Below are 20,995 nucleotides of genomic sequence, written 5' to 3' on the forward strand. Positions count from 1 at the left end.
GGATAAATGCAAAACAGTGGGAGAGAGGAGTTTTTATGGAGCAACGATAGATCTGATCTGAACTCCACCCTCCTGAAATAGAACATCGTCAGACCATAATTTCCCCGAGACAAGCGAGTTTAATTTGAGGCTCTGAAGGGCACCTCTGCATAGAAAAAGAAGATAGTGGAAGATAAGCTGAAGCCGCAATAACGTTTTACACACACACACACACACCATACTTTACCCCACAGTAGCTCTTTGAATTCCAACATGCAGCCCGACACTGAAAATAACAACCTAAACACACAGAAAAACAAATTCATAAGCGTGCGACTGCCATCAGGTTTACATACTAGCAGCGCTGTCCCACACCAGGTATCCGTTCACCTTGAGACGTCCAGACCTTAATGCAATGTCAACAAAAGCACTTTCAACTCGACGATTCTATTTGCCTCCTCTGGTCCTGCTGGGGCTCCAGAGGGAGGTCACCAAATAGTCTCTGGAGTGAGGGAAAAAAAATGAAAAAACAGCACTGACCTTCTACTAAATTGGCCACATTCAGAAGACAGGGAATATCAGGTTATTGAGTTGATCCATGCTGTGTTTCCTTGCCTGCGGAAAATGATCTGTGCTATTGTGTGTCTTCTGCAGTTGATCAAGGGCAACAATGTGCAGAGAATGTAGAAACACCAGGCACTTAAAAAAAAAGAAATGTAGTTTCAAATGTCCTAATGGTCGAAAAAGGAAAAACAGCATTAGTACCCTGAAGTAAACAAAATATTAAGCAGGATGGTAAGTGCTTTTCACTTATGAAGAAAGCGGCGGTTCACACCCAAAAGGAAATTAAGGACGGGCTTCATGCTTTAAATTCTGAAATGCTTCAGGGGGAAAAAAGACATAAATGAATGCAGCTGCAGAACCTCAACAATTCATTGCACTGTACTTTCAAGTTGTTGATTCCTTGAGAAAGGCAAATAATAGTCATTTTGCAAAATTGCAGGCCTATCCTTCAACAACTGGGGAAAACAGTTAAAATTGGGCCCGGATAGGGAAAAAGCAGCCCACTTGCTGAAGTATTCCATATATTTGGGACAGCATAATGAAATAAGTCACTTCTGCCAACAGTTCACATTACCTCCCAATGGTTAAGAACCATAATCCCAATTGCATTTTGAATTCTATCACACATACAGTTGGAAACGTTATTGCCTGATTACAGTCTTCCTTTCCCTCGGCACAGTTATTGTATTTATGCATTTTGCACATGAATTGGAAGAGGAGTTGAACACCGTGTACAATTACACCACTGTTCAGAAAGTGTGCTCGGAAGAAGCAAAGCTATTTGGCACAATAAAAACAAACAACATGGAGTACTGCAACGTTTGGAGTGATACCTGTCTTTCACAAAAAAAGAAGAAACACTACAGATGCATAATTGACAAAGCTTTTCTTGTACTCTCCAAAAAAAAAAAAATAAGAACCCCGGGCTGCTGAAAGCTTGGCTCATTATTCCCGGGAGGATGTGTCTTCAGGCATACATAAAAACAGAACGGGAGGGAGCTCAAAGCACTTTCCTGACAAAGTTGGTCACAGACCCAGGTGGCCGGTCGGAGTGACAGTGTGGACACTGTCACGCTCAGCAGCCACCCGATCTGTTTTCCTCCCTTTAACCTGCCGAGGAGGATCGCCGACTGATGGCAGCTTTTATCAGCAACGGACAGAAGAAGCGTGCCTCCTCCTGTTACAAGGCAATGGCACTTTGTCAAGCGAGACGACTTGTCCAGGCTCTGATACTGGACAATGCTGGAGTATGATTTGCATCATAAAAGGGTGAAGACATATCATACACAACCAGCAGCCAACAGCCTTCTGGGTATAAGTGTAAATTCTTAAAAGAATATATATATATATATATATATATAAATAAATAAAAATGGTTGAAATATTACGGATCTCAGATCTAAAGAGATATCAAAAAGGCACTCAAGATTTATCCAAATTTGCAACACTTCACAACTGGAGGGGGAAAAAAAAAAAAGAGCCCCCATGATTCTCGGCTCGGATCGTCCCTGAGGTCTGTGTATCACAGATTTCATTCCTGCAGGGGAGCAAAGATTATTACAATATTCAGATTACCGAGCAGGGGAAATTAATTGGACTAATTAACATACAAGTAAATGATGATACCGTTAACACATTTCATTAACTCAAACTGTCATTCTATGTTCCTGGTGCACTTGGTATTGCATTACAATGAATTGGATTCATTAAATTATGCAAATGAAAAGGAATGACAAAACGGACGAGTCCTTTTCAGCGTTATAGGCCACATTTTCTGACTCGTTTCCAGCAAATTGACGAAGACTCAAAAGCATGTGCTTCTCGCTCAGATTTACCAGATAAAGCTTTTCATAGACTACCATTCTAATTATGTTCACAGGCACTAAAACCAGGTAGGCTATAATGTGCTTTCAACTCCCCTATGCCGCCTTCTGGAGTCTAAAATCAAAAGGAAAAAAAAAAAAGCAACAGTTCGCAATTAGCAGAATGTCCCATCTCATGAAAGAGGTAAGACATCTGGATACAGTGAGTGTGTGTGTGTGTGTGTAAACTGCTGTAGAATAAAGTTCATGCATCAAAATATCCATTTAGGAGTTTTAGTCATGAAAACTGTGCACAGCAAGTCAGGAACAATTTCTCTTAATGGAAAATCTGCTAAATTCATTGTAATACATTCATGAATTCAGGTAAAAAAATAAATAAAAAAAAACATGATCTGTTTCCTCCCGTGTCTCCGTAGGGTTTGGTCAAAGTCATGAGCCAGTACTTTGTTCCCCAGCAGCAGGATGTGATCTCGACATGTCTGTGTGACATTAACTTGTGGTTAATTGAGGGTCTGAACCTCCTGTTGGCCTCGGTGACTTCTGTCTTCATCTTAGAGGCGCTACAGGGAGAAGGTCAAGGGGTCAAACATACCTCTCACCCCGCTCCCGTGGCTGCACTGACATCTACTGGACTACAAACCCACAGTGTGAGCCGTGCATGGGGAGGAGGCCCTCTGGGTTTGGCTGGCGTGCCTTTAAATGGACAAGCTCACAAGAAAAGTACAAGAAAAAAGTAATCAGACTTGTCTGGCGGGCAGTCCTTTTAGTCTTAAACATAAAAACTGCTTTAAAAAAAAAAAAGGGGGAGAATAAAAATTTGAAACAAAAAGACATTGAAGTGTAACAGAAATATTTATATTGTTATATCGACATATTTATACAGAAGACAGGCGTGAGGAGAAAAGTTGCGCGTACAGAGTGAAGACGCTGTTCGAACCTTTCAGCATCTTGAAATCTCAACCGGAGGGAAAAGTAACATCTCCTGAAAAGCACTAAGAGGAACATATTCTTCATTTGCTTAGAACAAAACAAAACAAAACAAAAAAAAGAACAATTATGTCACCAATAAAACCGGTATGTATGTGTACTGTTAAATTTGACAGTGCGAGTGAAGGGTCAGAAATTAGGTAAAAGCTTCACATGGCAGAGGGGAATGTAACATACGAATAAAGAAAAAGAACACAAACACAGAAACAGCCGGCAGTGGATTTAACACACAATTTCTTGGGAAGTATACAAAAAAATTTTTTATACAAAAGAATGAGATTAAAGTGAGGAAAACAGTGCTGTTTTTAACACACAAAAAAAAAAGTACCACTTTCAGAAATACACAGACGTTTCAACGGTGTGACTTGGACAGCAGGATTCAAAGTTGTTGCCGCAACATGAGCACAAGTTGTCTATAGAAACAAAAAAAGAAAAGGAAAAAAACAAAACAAAACCCAAGATCATAGGATTTGACAAGCATGCGTAATATGATGACATCATAATTCACCTAAACTTTTTCTTCATCACAGATCATTTCTTCAAAAGATCCCACTACGGCCAGAGAAGCTACAGGGGGGGTGATTTACTCTACATACAGGACACAGTTAGGAGTCACCCTGAGTTTGTGGTTAAATTTGGCAAATACCACCAAAAAAATGGCTTTCTTTTAAATGTATATTACAACACGTCACTGTTTTGAAGTCCTCAAAAAGGCTTTTACAAAAACACATCTGAATTACATGTAACAGAGCCGTTTGAAATACTCTAGACCTTTAATATCACAAACGCATCGTCTATGTAAAGCCAAATATAAATAGCTATTCAGTCAAAATACTTAATGAGCAAATGAATCATATTAATAGATGACAGTAAATGTTCAAGAGGAATTACTATACAAAATTTTGATTGTTTTCCTATTTCACCTTCTAGCAGGTACACATAAATCCATACGAAAATTGTAGGAAGGAGGACTCTGCAAACAGATTGACTGCAAGGAACAAAAAAATAGCATAGTGATAACAATAATTATAATAATAATAAAAGCCACATGAAAAATTGCATGGACAAAAACAATGTTACTTGAGCTGAATACAATTAGCTTTGTTGTGAGATTTAGTCTTCCATTAAAGGACTCAGGAAAAATCTTGCTCACCAAGGACATAATCAAAATATACCATCAAAAAGAGGCAAATTAAAAAAAAAAAAAAAAATCACTCAACCATTACTTAATGAAAACATTAACAAAAAGGTAGATTTGAAACAAACTGGAATCCTACACTTTTGACTACACATTATAGTACAAAATAAGGCATTTCCTTGTGTATTTACTGCAAAAGTTTTGTTTTTTTTCCTCCCACCATTATCTTCTTGTCTCCCCTTTGTTTCTTCTCAACGAAAACTGAGAATGGACATTTGACTAGTTCTGTGTTAAAATATATTTATATAGATATTTATATAGCTCTAATTTTAGTCTTTCCTTCAAAAAACTTGATTAAAAACGCAGGTAGGAGTATACAGTATGTGAGAGGTTGGAGAAGTTCATGATGGGAGTGCATGTCACTCCATGACTTCGCTGGCGGCCACCGTGGTGACGAGCTGGAGTGGGATCTCCGCGTTGGCCAGGATGTCCTGGGCGTTGCTGGAGCCCTGCTGGATGTTGGTGAGAATGAGGGTGGTCCCGCCTGCCGTGGTGATGATACTGTCTGAGGACCCCGCCGACTCCATCGAGGCCACCACGGCGCTGCCGGAGCTCACGCCTTTTTTGTTCTGGTGAGTTTTGATGTGCTTCGCCAGGTGGTCGCTCCGCATGAAGCGCTTGGAACATTCGGGGCAGACAAACTTCTTTTCTCCTGTCAAAGAGAGAAAATAAAGAGTTCGGAGGGTTTGAGTCTGAGGCTGGAAACACTTGGGAGAGACATCAAAACACCCAAGAGTGTCAGACTGACTTCAATACAATAGATTCAAGAATAAGCTTAATTGATACACAAGGATACATTTGTGGGACAATGAAGAAGTACACTAAAAAGAAAATGTTCCCCCTCCCCAATACATACATTAAAAAAAATATTCTTCCCTCAATCACACCCCTCTCACAAAGGAGGCAGGAGAGGCTGCTTTTAAGGAAACCCGGCTTCGGTATTTGGACCAATTCTGCAAAGACGCTTCACCTCCTGTCCCTCATCTGCAACTGTTTGTTTTTTGAGTACGGTGCATCCGGAAAGTATTCAAAGCGCTTCATTATTCCCTACATTACATTTTGCTACAGCCAGATTCCAAAATGGATTAAATAAATCTTTTCCTCGGACGTCTACATAATGGCATCATGACAACATGAACAAAAGGTATAGATGGGTGTCATCGGCATAGCAGTGGAATAGAATATTATGTTTACAAAAAATATGTCCAATGAGAAGGAGATAGATGAAGAGGATGGGGCCTCGGACGGAGCGCTGGGGGACACCGGAGGAGAGGGAAGATGGCTGGGATTTGAAAGACTTTAATTAAACGACCTGAGTATGACCAGAGAGATTCAATTTGAACCAGTCCAGAGGTGTTCGATAATCTGCAGGTTGCCAGTCTATGGAGGAGGATGGAGTTGATTGAACATGACGTGGAAAGACACACGCCTCTTTGTCGGTAGACCTCCGACAGGATTGCTTCAAGGTACAAACCTGGGGAAGGGTACGGACAAGTTCCCGCTGCTTTTTAAGTCCCAATGAGCAAGAGCCTCCATCACCTGTAAACGGAAGAGGTTCACTACCAACGGAACTCTTCCTAGAGCTGACCAGCGGTCTAAAGTGAGTGGCCAGAGAAGGGAATTAGTCAGGGCAGTGACTGATGGTCACTATGTCAGAGCTCCATCATTCCTCCATGGGGGTCAGAGAAAGACTGACCTCTTTGAGAATGTCAGGTGTCACTTATGGCAGAAAACCAGGCACCGCTCATCCCCAGGCCAATACCGTCCCTATTGTGAAGCATGGTGGAGTCAGCAACATGCTGCGGGGATGCTTGTTAGCGGCAGGAACTGCGGCACTCGTGAAAGAAGAATGCAGCAATATGCCGAGATCTACCCGGATGGAAACCTGCTCCAGAGTACTCTTAACCTCAGACTGGGGCGACAACGATTGGCAGCACGCAGCCAAGATAAGAAGAGAATGGCTTCAGGACAACTCTGTAAATGTCCTCGAGTGGCCCAGCCAGAACCCAGACTTGAATTTGACTGAACATCTCTCGAGAAATCTGAAAATGGCTGTGCACCAACACTCCCCATCCAACCTGATGGAGCTTGAGAAGTGCTGCAAAGAGGAAAGGGCCAAAGATAGGTGTGCCTTGATTGTGGCAAAAAAGACTTGAGGCTGTAATTTCAACCAAAGCTGAACCTAAAAAAGTAATACTCAAAGGCTGTGCATACTCACGTACAAACAATTTCTTGAGTGGAATTTGACATTTTGAAAGAGAAATATTTGTTTGTTTTTTTTGACTTGTGTTCATCTTGTGGTGTCTGTTTTTATTTGCTTATTATTTACCAATATTAAAAGGCTGTTAAGTGTTAAAAGAGTTTTAGCATTTGCTCTTACTTAAATCTGAATTTATTTCCTAATGCCAATCTGTTACTGATTAAAAAAAAAAAGACAGCACAACGATTATGATTTTACGAACTGGAAGCCGCCTGAAATTATTGAACATCTGCTTGAAAAGTTAACTGTGAATGTTAACTGTTAAAATACCCTGCAGCTGACAGCGTAATGAAATGCTACTTCAGACCGTCTTGTCAGAGGCTTCCCTTCCAGCGATACTGCGGCACAAGACAAGATATGTCTTTCAAAGGCCTGAGGGGTCCTCAGATATTGTAGGTCTACAGATCAAATGAGTAATGGTTTAATGGTTAAATATCTAAAGGTTAATATCATTCGTTGACGTAATTATCAATTCGCTACTATGCTGTGAAATAAAATGACAATAAAAACTGTTCAGCACAACTGATATTAACAAAAGCAGCCCAGAAGCAGGTGATGTTTGCAGCGCGGGATTAAGAGGCACTGAAAACACTGCACTCATTCTAAGATGTTTCCATCGTCTATGAGGAAAACATCTGAAATTTCATTTTTGTATCTTTAATGTGTGCTGATGGAAACCTGGCTGCAGAGTGTCTTTGGGGCAGCGATATAAAATTTTCATACGTGGCAGTATATTTCATTATAGTATGTCTATCATTTGTAGCGACATGAACTCAGACCAAATTTGCCAATACTCGCATCGACTCGCAGCAATGAACTGTTAGACTGGACAGTGAACCATGTTTAAAGAGAAACGCCCAACTCTTAACACCAACAAAACGTTTGCTTTTGCGATGCATTTGTATTTCAATCTGCTGTTAAGAGAGCCAGAAATTTAGGCTACAAACTGTTTACACCTCATTCAGAGCTGCAAAATTACCACAGTGTCCTGAATCCTAACCTGACATTTTACAGGTAAATCCAGAGAGGGACAAGCGCTGTTATTTTTTTAAATGGCGTACACTTTGCAGGGCACAAATTAACACATTTGGCTGATTTTATGGATGTTTTTTTTTTTTTTTTTTTCCTGATGTGCAAACACGGAGGGAGCTGAGAAAGGGCACCTGTGTGTGTTCTCCTGTGCCTCTGCAGCTCATCGCTGCGTGTGAACCTCTTCCCACAGAACATCCAGCTGCAAACAAAAGGGCGCTCCCCCGAGTGCCAGCGCAGGTGCGCTCGCAGGTGCGACGTCTTCCCGTACACTTTTCCGCAGCCCGCTATGTGGCAGATGTGCTGCTTCTTCTTCCCCATGCTGGATCCTCTGAGAAGCACAGATATGGATATTTAAAGCCCAGATATGTTTTTGCTGTCTGCACAGATCGGGGGGGGGGGCGGGGGTCCAGCGAAAGCGCCAGGTGCACGCAGACACTCACCTGCCTCCGGACTCCTTGCAGTTGGGGCAAGTGCACGCGACTCGGCGCAGGCGTTTGCCCTCCTGGGCCAGCTGGTCGTCGTCGTCCACCAGCCGGACCCGGAGGTGGGACAGGTCGCTTGTGTTCAGGGTGGAGTCACTGCCGAGCTGCCACTCGCCAGAGTCGGGCTCTTCCTTGATTTGGATTTCTGAAATTACACGCCAAGTTAATATCAACACCGTGTCTGGTAATAATTTAGCCAAAGCTCGAACAGTGACGGCTGCTTTCTAACCGGGTGTGAATGACAGCGTGGCAGAAAATTTCACGAGTTGAAACTCCACATTCAGCAGAGTGATAAAATAATTACTGGATTGACAGGAAATGTATCAATGACAATTCTGATAATTAATTAGGCGAACCCTGTGGACTTCATGCACCACATGCGTGGCAGAAAAGGGATGGATGGACTTTGCTGCGATCAAAAATTTCACCACAATGTTTTGACAGCTGTAATTGCATAAAAAGTGGCTTTAAGTATATGAACAATGTGTTCTTTTGAAACTCCTGAAAAGGTACTTGTATTTACAATAAAAACTTAAAATAAATAAAAATTCCCCGGAAGAAATCCAGATTGTGCTACTAAAAGCTTTTTTGCTTTTCATGTCAATTTGAACTCAGAAAGTCCCCCCCCCCAGTCTAGATGGACAACATAAGCCACTTTACATTTCATTTGTCTTAAAGCAAATACTAACCTCAAATAATCAGAGTGCAACAACTGCTACATTAAAAGTATTTGTCATAGTGTGACAGGGAGCCATTGTGCATAACATGACGATCCTGCTTTATCAAAATAATGACTAAATTCAGAGGTAAAAAAAAATAAATAGGGAAAAAGGCAGTTAAATGTACACACGAGAACCTTTACACATGTCCATTGCCTTGACAGGAATTGTAATACAAAATGCACAAACGTCAATGTGAACTTAATGCTTTGAGCAACAAAAGCCAACTTTCAATGACCTCTGTACTACTGCAATGAATGTAGTAATTAAGTATATTACGGCAATTCTAAAGTAACTTGCTCATGTAAGACCTTTCAGGAAGGCATTAAAGTGGCAGGATTTTCAAGTACAATGGGGGAAAAAAAAAAAAAAAAAAAAAAACCCTGAATATTAAAAACACATTTCTACATAATTATAGCATTTATAAAGTAAATTAAAGAGCATTTTGACTTTAAAACCTTTAAATCATTCAGCCCACACTCACTGCTGCTTAGACTTATTTTCCCTGATGTGCTCAGTGGTGGAAGCAGCTGTGCAAGAAATTACCAAAGATCAACAAAATTGTTGTACTATTGGGAACAACAAAGGTCCACACTGACTCCAAAAAATATGAAACGAGCAAACAAGTGGCACATAACTACCAGTCAGATACAGTAAGTACACAGTCCTGAGATAAGGTCAAACTACTGAGATCAATCAACTAGTAAAGTTTCTTTTGCCTTTTTAATTTCTTTCCGAAACCCCCCCCCCCCCCCCAAAAAAAAAAACCTACTGTACCTCCGGATGCGTCTGCTTCCTGTTGTGTCAAAGAGTTGACCGTCACCGTTTGCAGGTTGGGAATCTGCCCTGTGCCGATGCCACCCAGCGACAGCGTCTGGACTGGTGCCAGAGTTATCTGCTGAGGGGGAGTGGTGGGCAGCTGGAGGTTCTGCAGGTTCTGCACTCCTTGCACCTGAAAGGTCTGCCATTGTATCTGGCCCGAAGGGGTGACCGTCTGAGCTTGTATGATGAAGGTCCCTGGGTTGATGAGTTGCACATTTTGCAGACTCTGCCCGCCTGTCGCCACAGACTGCACCACCTGACCGTTGGTAGTCTGGACAGGTACCTGCTGCAGCTGGATGATGGGCTGAGCTGTGGACACCTGGACATTCTGCTCCTGATTTTGCTGGATGAAGCCTTCGTGGAGGTCCGAACTCGAGTTGACTTGCTCAGTCGACACCGATGACAATGACGTATCCTGTGTCAACAGACCTGATTCACTTACTGGAACGTGAAGCTGAGCGGAAGACGTTGGCACAAATATTTCAGGATTAGCGTTCGAGTCGTTTAATGGTAGTGTCTGTGAGAGATGATCGTGCGTCTTCGCCAGAGTCTGTGAGCCGTCCACCGGCTGACCCGCCATAATTAGCTGGCCATCAGCAGTGACCCCTGTTGCTATAGTCTGAGCACCAGACAGGCCAAGGGAGTCCAAATCCAAGCTGCTAATAGGAACAAAGGTAATGTTCCCGGGCAAACCCATAGGCACATTAGTAACAACCTGGCCGTGGTTGTTGAAGGTGGAGCTGCCAATGGAAACCCCCTGGATCTGCTGGATATTAGCAGTCTGTGATATGAGGTTCTGGTTGTTGTTAAGGATGCTTGCAGCGGATGTCACACTGATACTCTGGCTACCATCAGACAAAATCTGAATCTGTCCCGAGGCATCCTGGGCCAGAGTTGATCCTTCCACGCTGGATGTGGAGAAGCTCAGCTGTCCATCTGCTGTCTGAATCTGAGGAATCACTTGGTACTGAATGTTAGGCACTGAATTGGCAGAGGAATCGTCTGTTCCTGAAGTCACAAAGATTGGCTGACTCTGCAAGTTCTGGAGAGGAAGAACATACTGTCCGTTGGATGTCAAAATTCCATGACTTTGGATTTGTATCATTCCAGAGTCATCCTTTGCTGCTGTCGTGGGGGTTAACACCTCCCATTTGTCAGTCCCAGTGAGCTGTGTCGATGGATCTGAAGTCTAAGAAAGGAAACAGGCAACATTAAAAGATGATTAAGCACCTGCTCATAATGACTTACCTTTTGAATGCAAAATAGTCATTCAGACGTCTTGTTATAATGACACATTTAAAGTTTGAACAGAGACCATTATTTTTGAGGAAAACAAGCGTCACACTTTAAGGCCAAAGAAGAAAGTTTTGTCACCTGTTTGTTGCCATTTAAAGTTTTATTTATAACTCATGTGGCTTTAATGCTGCTGCTTCCAAAGCTCTTGCACTACTTCTTTATACAGCATAAACAAAAAAAAGTGTTTCTGTCCTGAAGTCTGAATGGTGATTCAAAGACTAAATGTGGAACCAGTATATCCCTCACAATCAGGACAATGCAGACCTTAAACACTTATGGCCGACAACACCACCCGCCACACCTAACTGAGCCTGCCTGGGTATGTTTAATCTCTCTGGCATCAACTGCACCACCATTCATCCGATTCTGAACAAAAGCACTCCAGAGAGTCTAATCTAATCTGATTTGAGTAAGTGAGCAAACACACTTGAGATCTTGATGACTGTATCAAAGAGGTGCTGCGTGAACAGTCACATGAGTTTCTCTAAATATTTAACCGTATTACTACAGCTGTAATAGTAAAGTGATTTACTATTAAAACAGAGTAACTATCTTCCAGTTGCTTTAGAAAATAATTCCGATAAGAAATGTGCCTACCTTAGGGACATAAATGGACTGTTTCCCATGGATTTTAATAAATATCATACATTGGACAAACCAGTAAAGGTTCATTGTAAAAACAATATATATCAGACAATAAACGCTCTTAAATATATACATTTTTAGCCTTGAAATCAAGCAAATGTTGTAGTGTTGCCGTTTCACGACAGTGCAGGTAAAGCTGTAATGAACTTTTCTCATGATGGCACGGCGATGAGTGCAAAAGTTCAAACATTCACATTTTTATTCAAGTCACAAAGTTCAAACTACGTAAAGTTTGCTCTAAGAACCCGTTTCAGTCTGTCATTATTTGGGATAAACTATTAGGGCTCTGCATCGTCAATGGTGTCAGGAATCGATTAGGATCATCTTGTCAACTAGTCCATTCCACAATACACAACTATGTGTTGCATCCTCAATTTTCTTTATAACTGCTCATGCTAAATGCCAGGAATTCTAATTCACAAGCAATACGCAAAGCTTATGCGTTGCCGTGAACGACCTCCACATCGATGCTACGCGTACCTCCAACAACCTTATAGTCCGCGGTACGCATAGAGCAGTACGTAGCGTCCATCTGGACACTATCCTGTGCGTACTGCAGACCGGGGGACCGAGCTTGCTGTGCGACACCACAAACATGCTCCAGTCGTACTTTATTCATGTTTCGCATGCAGCATCGCTGGTGTGTGAACCCCAAAGCTCTTTAGCATGTAGCACAGCTGGGTACTACTGGATTCACTGAGCAGTGAAGATACTGGGCAAGTCTGTTGGTCCAAATGTCTCTGGTGATCTACATAGTATCTTTCATCCTCCCCTTGATATTTTTGCAGACCATAGCTTACACTCTGCCTTATGTTTGTCATACTGATTAATATTAAAGACTCTCCAAACCGCTGACATTGCTCATGCTCGCTTGCTACCTGCAGGCAACATTGATGACGCCACATAGTACTCACATTTTTTATTTTTTTTTTATTTGAGAACATTATAGTTCCACTGCTGGAAAATTAAGAATCAACATTACTACATTATTGTCGCATCAATGCAGAACTATGCACGTCCGATTCACGCTGCATAATAGAAATGGTAAAAAAATAAAATAAAAAAATATCCAGTTGTATCAAGCATCTTTCTTGTATTAAAAACCAAAAAGCAACAGCTGTGAATCCACTGATCGCAGACAAACTCCGTCTAAATTTGCAGCGCCAGCTTTGCCTTTGCAGTGATTGAATTCTTCACTTCTGCTGAAACATTAGCAGATGTAGCAGAGGTGCCGACTTACCACATCAGCGGCAGCACCTCTGTCCACCTCTGACGAAGGCGACCCAGCCTCAGTGCAGGTCGTTGCTAGCAGGTCAAGTGGTGACGGCTGAGTGTCCTGCCCACAGCGGGCGAGTTTAAAAGGAAGAAAGTGGGTGGCCATTAGTCTGGGCCACGCGGAAACTGTGACTGGTTGCTGAAGAGTCAAGACTCAAGAGTGGATGTTAAAGGACTTATTTGTCCGGGGTGTTGATCCTCAGGCAGTACCTACAGTCACCCTTACACCAAACAACTTCTAAAGTGTTCTAACACTTTTCCAAAGCTTCCCATGTCCCACGAGTAAAACTGCAAATTTCGTAACATGACGTGAGGCACATCCCGAGCATCTGAAGCGTTTGGTGTAAGGTAGTCAACAATCCTCACATAATTTGTTTTCATGCGTTTATAATGACGGGTAATACAAACAGTGATCGAAAACGAATGATCTCGCTCACAGAGCAAAGCAGAGGGGGCAGGCAAATGCAGCACATTAACAAAAAGCCATGCACGCTGTATTTGATCTCTTAATGACAAACAGTCCTGGAAAAAAAAACACTCAGACACTGTTTAACATGGAAGAGCCTCTTCAGGTTTGTTTGATTTTGAACATTTGTTTCGGCAGGTTATTCAGTATGCTCACAAGCACATTTAAGTGATCAGCAGCTTCTTGTTACACAGGAGGCGGCAGTGAATTGGATGCAGCATGAAACAGGCAAGGACACAAAGCAAGTTATATAAAGCTCTGTCAAGGTTGTAAAAGAGGGCAAGGAGGCAGCAAAGGAGCGACGTACTGAAAACTACACATCTTATAAAGCTGGACTAGAGGAAATGTCTATCAGCTGCAAGCTTTAACAACCGTCTCCATGGCAGCACTTTGCTAGTTGGACATCCTTACTGCTGTAACTGGGATTTGAATCCCACACTCAAAGTAGAAAGTTAACCTGATCAGTCACCAGGAGGGGGCAATTAAAACACACCAATGAAATGTGCCCTTTTAAAACGATATTCTGTTCATTTTGGTAAAAAATAATATATGGCGCAATCATTCAGCATCAGCAAAATATAAACCCAACACTTTTGTTTTTGTATCCATTTTTCATCAGCCCAACTCAAAGATGAGACTTTCTCTATGTACGCAAAAGGTATATTTCTCTCAAATATTCCTCACACAGTTGTCTAAAACTGTGTTAGTTAGTGCTTCTCTTAACAAAGATAATCCGTGTGTGGCACATCAAGATCTGACTAGAAAGCAGGATTATTACACAGGTGTAACTTCAGGCTGGCCGCAATAAAATGCATTTCTCACAAGATTTATCCGACACTGAAAATTAAAACGGAGATAATGCCGAGAACTGGCTGGAGTTGTACAGTCTGTCACTTCGGTACCAGTAGCAGAGTAGGCGGGATTTGCAAGTAGCTTGAGGAGGTGTTGCCTGAGAGGTTCAAATCAGGGTACAATACCCCTCCAAGTTTGAAATGTGTGAACTTCAGTTAGGCACTATTTCAATGGCATTCAACGGATCAGAGTGGGCAAACGTTACCTGGTCGTTCCTGCCTCCCTCCTGCTGCAGAAAGTCGCTCTGACTGTGGTCCACGTCCAAGGCAGCCATATCATCCGCTTTCATCGGCTGTTCTGGGGCTAAAAGAAGTGAAAAAGCACAAGTTGCAGGTTAGCTAACCTCAACTAAACAAACCGGAGACGCGCACGGAGCATTATCGTCTGCGACGTGCTTGCAAACTATAAAAGCACGGCTGGTGAAGGCACCGGCCTCCTTTAACACCCAGAAGGTAAAGGGAGAGCCGACGAGTGTTGTGTAGTGGAAATGCTAACGCGGCTAGCGAGCGCAGCGTTAGCTCCCTGTGCGAAGTTAGCCGGAGATAATTAGCATTATCAGCAGCCTGCATCCCCCGTTAGCCTGCTAGCGAGCTAATTTAGCCGGAGGATGCCGCACATAGCCTGTTAGCTTACGTGCTAGGGGAGAATAAAAAAAATATTGCATACCGGTCATTGTCGTAAAACGCACGGTCCTGATAGTCACCAGCCGCCAGACATGATCAGCACGTTATACTGATTGTATAAGCGCAGAAATGGGTGATAACTGTCAGATTTGTTTCTATTTTGATTGACGGGCGGTGGGTAACACAAAGGGTGGGGCCTCCACTGTAGTATCTGCGTCACATGAAGGAAGTCCCGCCCTGCTGCCTGAAGCTGATTGGCCAGTTGTGTTTCACAGGGTGCGCTTATTTGACAGTCCCAATGTCAATCATCTTTTGTTAGATTCTTTTCCTGTTTATTATGCGTTTTACAGTGTTGGTGACTATGAAGATTATTGGTAAATTACTAAATGTGAAATATTGTTTTGCAAGGAATCAGACCTGCTGACTGCTGCTCTTGTTTTCCAACTTTAACTGGAGGCCTGCAAACTGTCTCATAACTTTTCTGTAGAATCCCCTCTCTCATCGTCCTGGATGGTGAGAACATAATGTTTGTCCCACACACATTCCCAGTGATACTTACGAAATCAAGTCCTTAACAACCAATGTCATTAAATGTGAGAACATATTTCAATATTCTTCAAACTTCCAAAATTACACAACCTTTAGAATAGATAATGTGATCACCATCAAGCTTATAGCATTGCAACAAGTGCTTATAAAACTTTATTTAAAAAAAATCGAATCTTTCATACATTTAAAATTTCCTCCAGATAATGTGCAGAAAATATGTATAAGGTTGTGACCCACAACTAATTTTAAACGTGACATTCCAGTGTTTTGAGAATTTTGTTTTTAGACACCCTACATTGTGTTTTAAACTAAAGCCACAGTTCTGACATTATATATTCTTTCATGTACAATCCTACTCAAATAAAATATGTAAAAAGTTATGGTGAACTTCTCCTTTAATTTTAATTCTCCAAATTCTCCCTCCAAATCCCATAAAAGTAGTTGTCCCCATGGTTTATTGCTACTGAGGTTTGCAGCGAACATTGATCTGGCTTTCGATGATTTTGAAGTTCCACGTGAGGAATCTAAAAAGCCATCTTTCTCATTTCCAAATTGAAAGCAAGGATGCAGTATCATAGATTTAGTTTTTCTCAGTTTCTGATGTGCTGTAAATTTATAGCTCTTTTTAGTTAACAACTCACTGCACATATTTTTCTCCGGAATTGCAAAGAACATAAAATCTGACCTATGGTGAGACTAACTTAATGAGGACAGATGTCTGTGCAGAGTTAAAATACAACACAGATTCTTGTTCCTTAACTTAAATAATATAAAACATTCCCTATTTATTTTTATGTAACATTCTCTTATAAATGAAACAGCTTTTAAACTATGTGATGCTCTCCCTCAGATGATCCTGACATTTTAAGGTATGATTACAGCTTGATTTTATTTGCCCTTTGTTCTGATTTATTGGACATTGTTTGGGCTGACACCAGTTGGTAATAAGTCAATACTGAGCATACTGATCATTTTTTATCCACAATTTATTTAAATCTGCAGACCTATTTTTTTATTCTCTGCTATTTGTTCTGTGTTATTTTCTGTGTGGACCTATGCTACAAGAATTACTCTCTGGGATTAATAAAGTATTCCTATTCTATTCTATTCTATTCTATTCTCTTCTATTCTATTCTATTTTATTCTATTCTATTCTATTCTATTGATGTGCAGAATGTTTTGTGGCTTCATGAAATGTTTGTGGCCTACTGTGACTGAATTAATGTGATTGATGGACAAAATAATGCATTTTATTTAAGTATTGGGCACGTTGCCAGATCTCTTTCTTCCTATTTTACATGTGCAAAACTGATTATAGCTGTGAAATGAGAAGTGTTGAATCAGAATGCTGTTGCAATGTTATCGTTTCTCTCATCTGCATTTTCTTATTTGTAAATAAAACTCTTAGGCGATTTTGTGTAGATAACTTGAGGAAAAAACGCACTTGAGGCAGAATCGGAGTTTGTATTAGACTAGATTTCTTCCCCTCCACTTGATTGTGCGCATTACAACATTGTGAAAGTGCATTGAAATGAGAGCCTGCATGCTATTGTATCTGCTCTATGGCTGTGATGCTATCAGGACCCCACTTCTGAGTATTATTTGTGGTGTGTCAGTTCCTCACAGTGCGCGACCGCAGTGAGGCTATTTCTCCCAACCTTCAATTCAAACTTGGCCCATTACAGCCAGACTACAAAAGCACTTTCCGTGCACTCAGGAGCTCACTGCAGTGAATGGTGGATATTTCCAATCACTCCGCTGTCAATCCAAGTGTCAGGTAAACACAGGCCAATGGAAACAGCTTTAGAAAAGCCTTGCGGCTACGTCTGTCTTACTCCAGGAGTCCTTGGAAACGTATCAACAATTTCTACAAAGACCTCCAAGTTAAAGGGAAAAGTCAAATATCCTAAAAGCAACACAAACGCAACACCCGGATGGATGTGGCGGCCTACGCCCGACATGTGTATCTGGCACTGGGTTTGTCTTCAGGCCCGTGAGTGTTGTCTCCACCTCGGGCTGCAAACAAAGGAAATGAGATTGTATTGACAGACCTTGTATTCACCTCATGAGAGGGATCTCTCAAGTCTGTAGTGTAATTACCCAGTGGGAGTTTCAGCACATCTATAAAGATTGCAGTGTCATAGATCTAACTGTAAATAAGGACATCTATGGCCTTGCTGCTGCAGGAACACAGACTCTTTAGCTCTTAGTTTATTTCCTGTGCAACAGTGTCAACATGTGATACTATTATAGCACTTTATACTTTGACATTATTCATGAAAAATTACAAGAAAAAACACTTTTTTCCCCCCAGTTGTCACTGTCCTCCAGAGGTGGACATGGTTGTTGTGGCAGAAATGTGGAAGATAACTGAGTGAGTCCACAAAGGCTCTGAGTGTTTTGTATTAACATATTGACAGTTGTTTTCATGAAGGCCAGTCCAAGAGAGAGTGACCCCACGGAGAGAAACTGCCCTACTGGAGGCACTGTAAATGGGACCTGAGAGAGAAAATTGAAACTGGTGCAGCATGAAGACGTGTGGATGGAATATCAAATCTGCCTGTGCGAGACAACAGTGAAGCACCTGCGACAGGAACAATCACTCTGTTCTTTGTTTGAGAAATTGAGAATTGAAAGTTAAACATACAATGAAAGTTGAGCTCAAATACTGCTTTGTGAAAAGTTTGTATGTTTTTTTTTGTTTTGTTTAATGAAGGTTCATTATTTTTGCTTTAGTATGTTGTTTAAATTTCCCACAGTGCGAAAGCTCCTCAGCAAAATTTGAATATATAAAGAACATATTTCAAGTTACAATGACTTGCTTTTGTAACCCTTTTTAATGGAAGCAGGCAAACCGACTCTCTGGCAATTAAAAAACTCAACACATTTAAGAAGGTTCAACAACAAAACGCAGGTAGAAGGTGTAACAGAAGGGCATGAATCTACAGAGCTAAAAGCAGGAAATATCTACAAGTACTGATTATCTGTGTGGGTATATTTAAACTCAGTGGCCTCTTTGTGTAGTGCACTTGTACGATTTACTATAATCCAATATTGTCGTGCCATAAAGTCTGATTTAATAAGCCCATAAAGGTTATTGACACGTTTATAGTTTTCATTTAGTTTCAGTGTTTTAACATTGAGGTCAGAGTGATGACAGCGATGGTCCAGCAGACCATATTATATTCAATGCGTATGTCAACATAGAACAGAAAAAAACAATTAGCATCTCTTACTATGAGGTTATCGACAATCAGCGTTCACTGAAAAAACATATGCATATGGCTAAAGGTACACAGACTGAACTAAAACATATTGTGTCGGTGTTACTAATAGAGTGACCATTGCGTGTATGTGTACAGTATATTTGGCCTTGTTATACAAAGTCAAAATGAAAATACAGAATTTGTATATCATATGCATGTAAAATGTGTACAGGGTTGTTAAAAATTAATAGTTTTTGGGGGGAAATCAAATGATGAACTGCTTTGCTCATTGATTGTTCTGATTTGGAAAGGTCTCTTTCAAATTAAATCACTTTATTTGACAAGTAAATCACTAAAGCGGATAAGTACAGAGAAGTTGTTTCTCAAGCTGGAAGAAGTCAGAAGAGGGGAAACCAAACTTCATATGTTATGATTTAAAGACAGCTTTCTACGCCTCCTCACAGCTGTTTATGGCATTTTTTTCACTCAGCATTGTAGTGACAGCGTTTTATCACCCTGGCAGGAAAAGTCATAAATCACTGTGTTAAGCTGAATCATGGCAGTACAGCACGGAGGAGAGCGTTATTTTAGTCAAGTCCAGATCTAAATTCATTCACTACTTCCTGTTTTATGACATGTAGCAGGAAAGTCACGCAGTCGGAGAAATTACTTTACAACATATGCATTGAAATCCAAAATAAAGATTATTTCCTTCTGTAAAAACAATATATTTGTAATAACCATTACATTCCCCAACACAAAAATGCGTCTTATATTTATTTGCTGTAACTTGTGCATTCTCTTTTCTTTTCTTTTCTTTTCTTTTCTTTTCTTTTCTTTTCTTTTCTTTTCTTTTTTGTATTCTTCAAAGGTCTTGAGTGTGCATGTGATTTACAGCAGCAGGCCTGTGGTCTGTGTGTTGGGTGTGTTTAAAAGCCAGCTTTCCACTCCATGCGCCTCTTGATTTGATGTCGCTGTGGTTTGCCCTGAGGCAGAGTGGCACCACTTGATTGATGGTGCTGACAGAAGATTTGTACCAGCAGAGATTCACTCACATCTCCAAGCTCGTTTTATGACTTCGACTTGTCTCCTTTCACAAAGCCGGCTACGTCCCATGAGGATGTTTGTGAATACTTTAATAAGTACTTGTTCTCTCTATTCAAGGTGGGGAAAGTACCGGATCTTTTCACTTACAGTATGTAATAATGTTACATTGATTATATTGAGCACAGATTCGCATAAAAGTACTGTTGCTAAAACTAAAGTAAAACTACAATGTATACTTTTAATTCTACTCAAAGTATTTGTTACATTTTAACTACAAAATGTGGTTAAAATGAAATAAAATTTAAAAGATTCTAAAATAGTTTACAGTTTACAGTTTAGCATTTTTAGTGCCATGCATTTGATTCAATTTCCCTGTTCAGAATTATCTGTTTAAAGCACATTTCTTAGATGAACAATGACATTCATAACATGATCGTATGGTAAACGAATGTAGTTATGAAGAACAAATTTACTTTGTTAAAATAAGAAACCCATTGGTAACAAAAATAGAGCCCAAAAAGGTTTATGAATGACAAATAATACGTAATAATATGCAATGTGATGACGTGTGTGTCATTCACTTCCATCCCTGGTGGAGGATTGTGTTTTTGGTGGTACCGCAAACACAGAAACACAGAGAGCCATACAGTCACACATACCAACGTTTGAGCCTACGGGCATTTTAGAAACACTCATTAACTTGAAACACATATTTTTGGACGGTGGGAGGAAACTGGAGTGGATCCATGCACAGGAAGAATACGCAAACTCCAGAGAGAAAGGCCCTCCCAAGCACAACTCTTGTTCGAAGTCAAAGCCCCCCCCCCCCTCCCCCCATATGAGGTGTGATTGCTATCCACGACACCGCTGTAAGGCCCAAATTCAATTTATAAAGCAGAAATTACAACATAGCCATGTCATGGCAAATTTATAGAGGAAATGTAAGAAACGTATGCGGTGATGTCAAGACATAGATTTAAATGTAATAATTTCCTGCCTCTATGGCAACAAAATAACCAGTTTTAGAATCTGAAACTGCATGTCGAGGATGTACGGACAGAACAAGAAGAGATGTTTTGTTCCAATACTACATGTCCACGATTCTAAATAACTTTATCGAAAAAGATTTATCACCCCTTTATGAATAACAAAGTGCTTTGTGACCCAGAC

The 20,995-nt window shown here is 40.9% G+C and overlaps 1 protein-coding gene across 2 annotated transcripts; it reads right to left on the reverse strand.

Annotated features, from left to right (window-relative positions):
- Positions 1 to 3,205: 3,205 nt before the first annotated feature.
- On the reverse strand, positions 3,206 to 14,743 carry sp3a (sp3a transcription factor). 2 transcript variants are annotated; one of them, XM_080498770.1, is made up of 5 exons: positions 14,606 to 14,743; positions 9,822 to 11,055; positions 8,284 to 8,470; positions 7,975 to 8,171; positions 3,206 to 5,203 (listed from the first exon to the last, which is right to left on the reverse strand). In XM_080498770.1, the coding sequence occupies exons 1-5, from the start codon at positions 14,687 to 14,689 to the stop codon at positions 4,911 to 4,913; spliced, it is 1,995 nt and encodes a 664-aa protein (XP_080354896.1). In that variant the 5' UTR covers positions 14,690 to 14,743; the 3' UTR covers positions 3,206 to 4,910. The 2 variants fall into 2 exon arrangements, with proteins under 2 accessions (XP_080354896.1, XP_080354897.1); XM_080498771.1 differs by lacking the exon at positions 14,606 to 14,743 and having other exon boundaries at positions 9,822 to 10,826; positions 10,928 to 11,056.
- Between the last annotated feature and the right edge of the window lie 6,252 nt (positions 14,744 to 20,995).

The sequence above is a fragment of the Blennius ocellaris genome, assembly GCF_963422515.1.
Source record: "Blennius ocellaris genome assembly, chromosome: 6".
NCBI lineage: Eukaryota > Metazoa > Chordata > Actinopteri > Blenniiformes > Blenniidae > Blennius > Blennius ocellaris.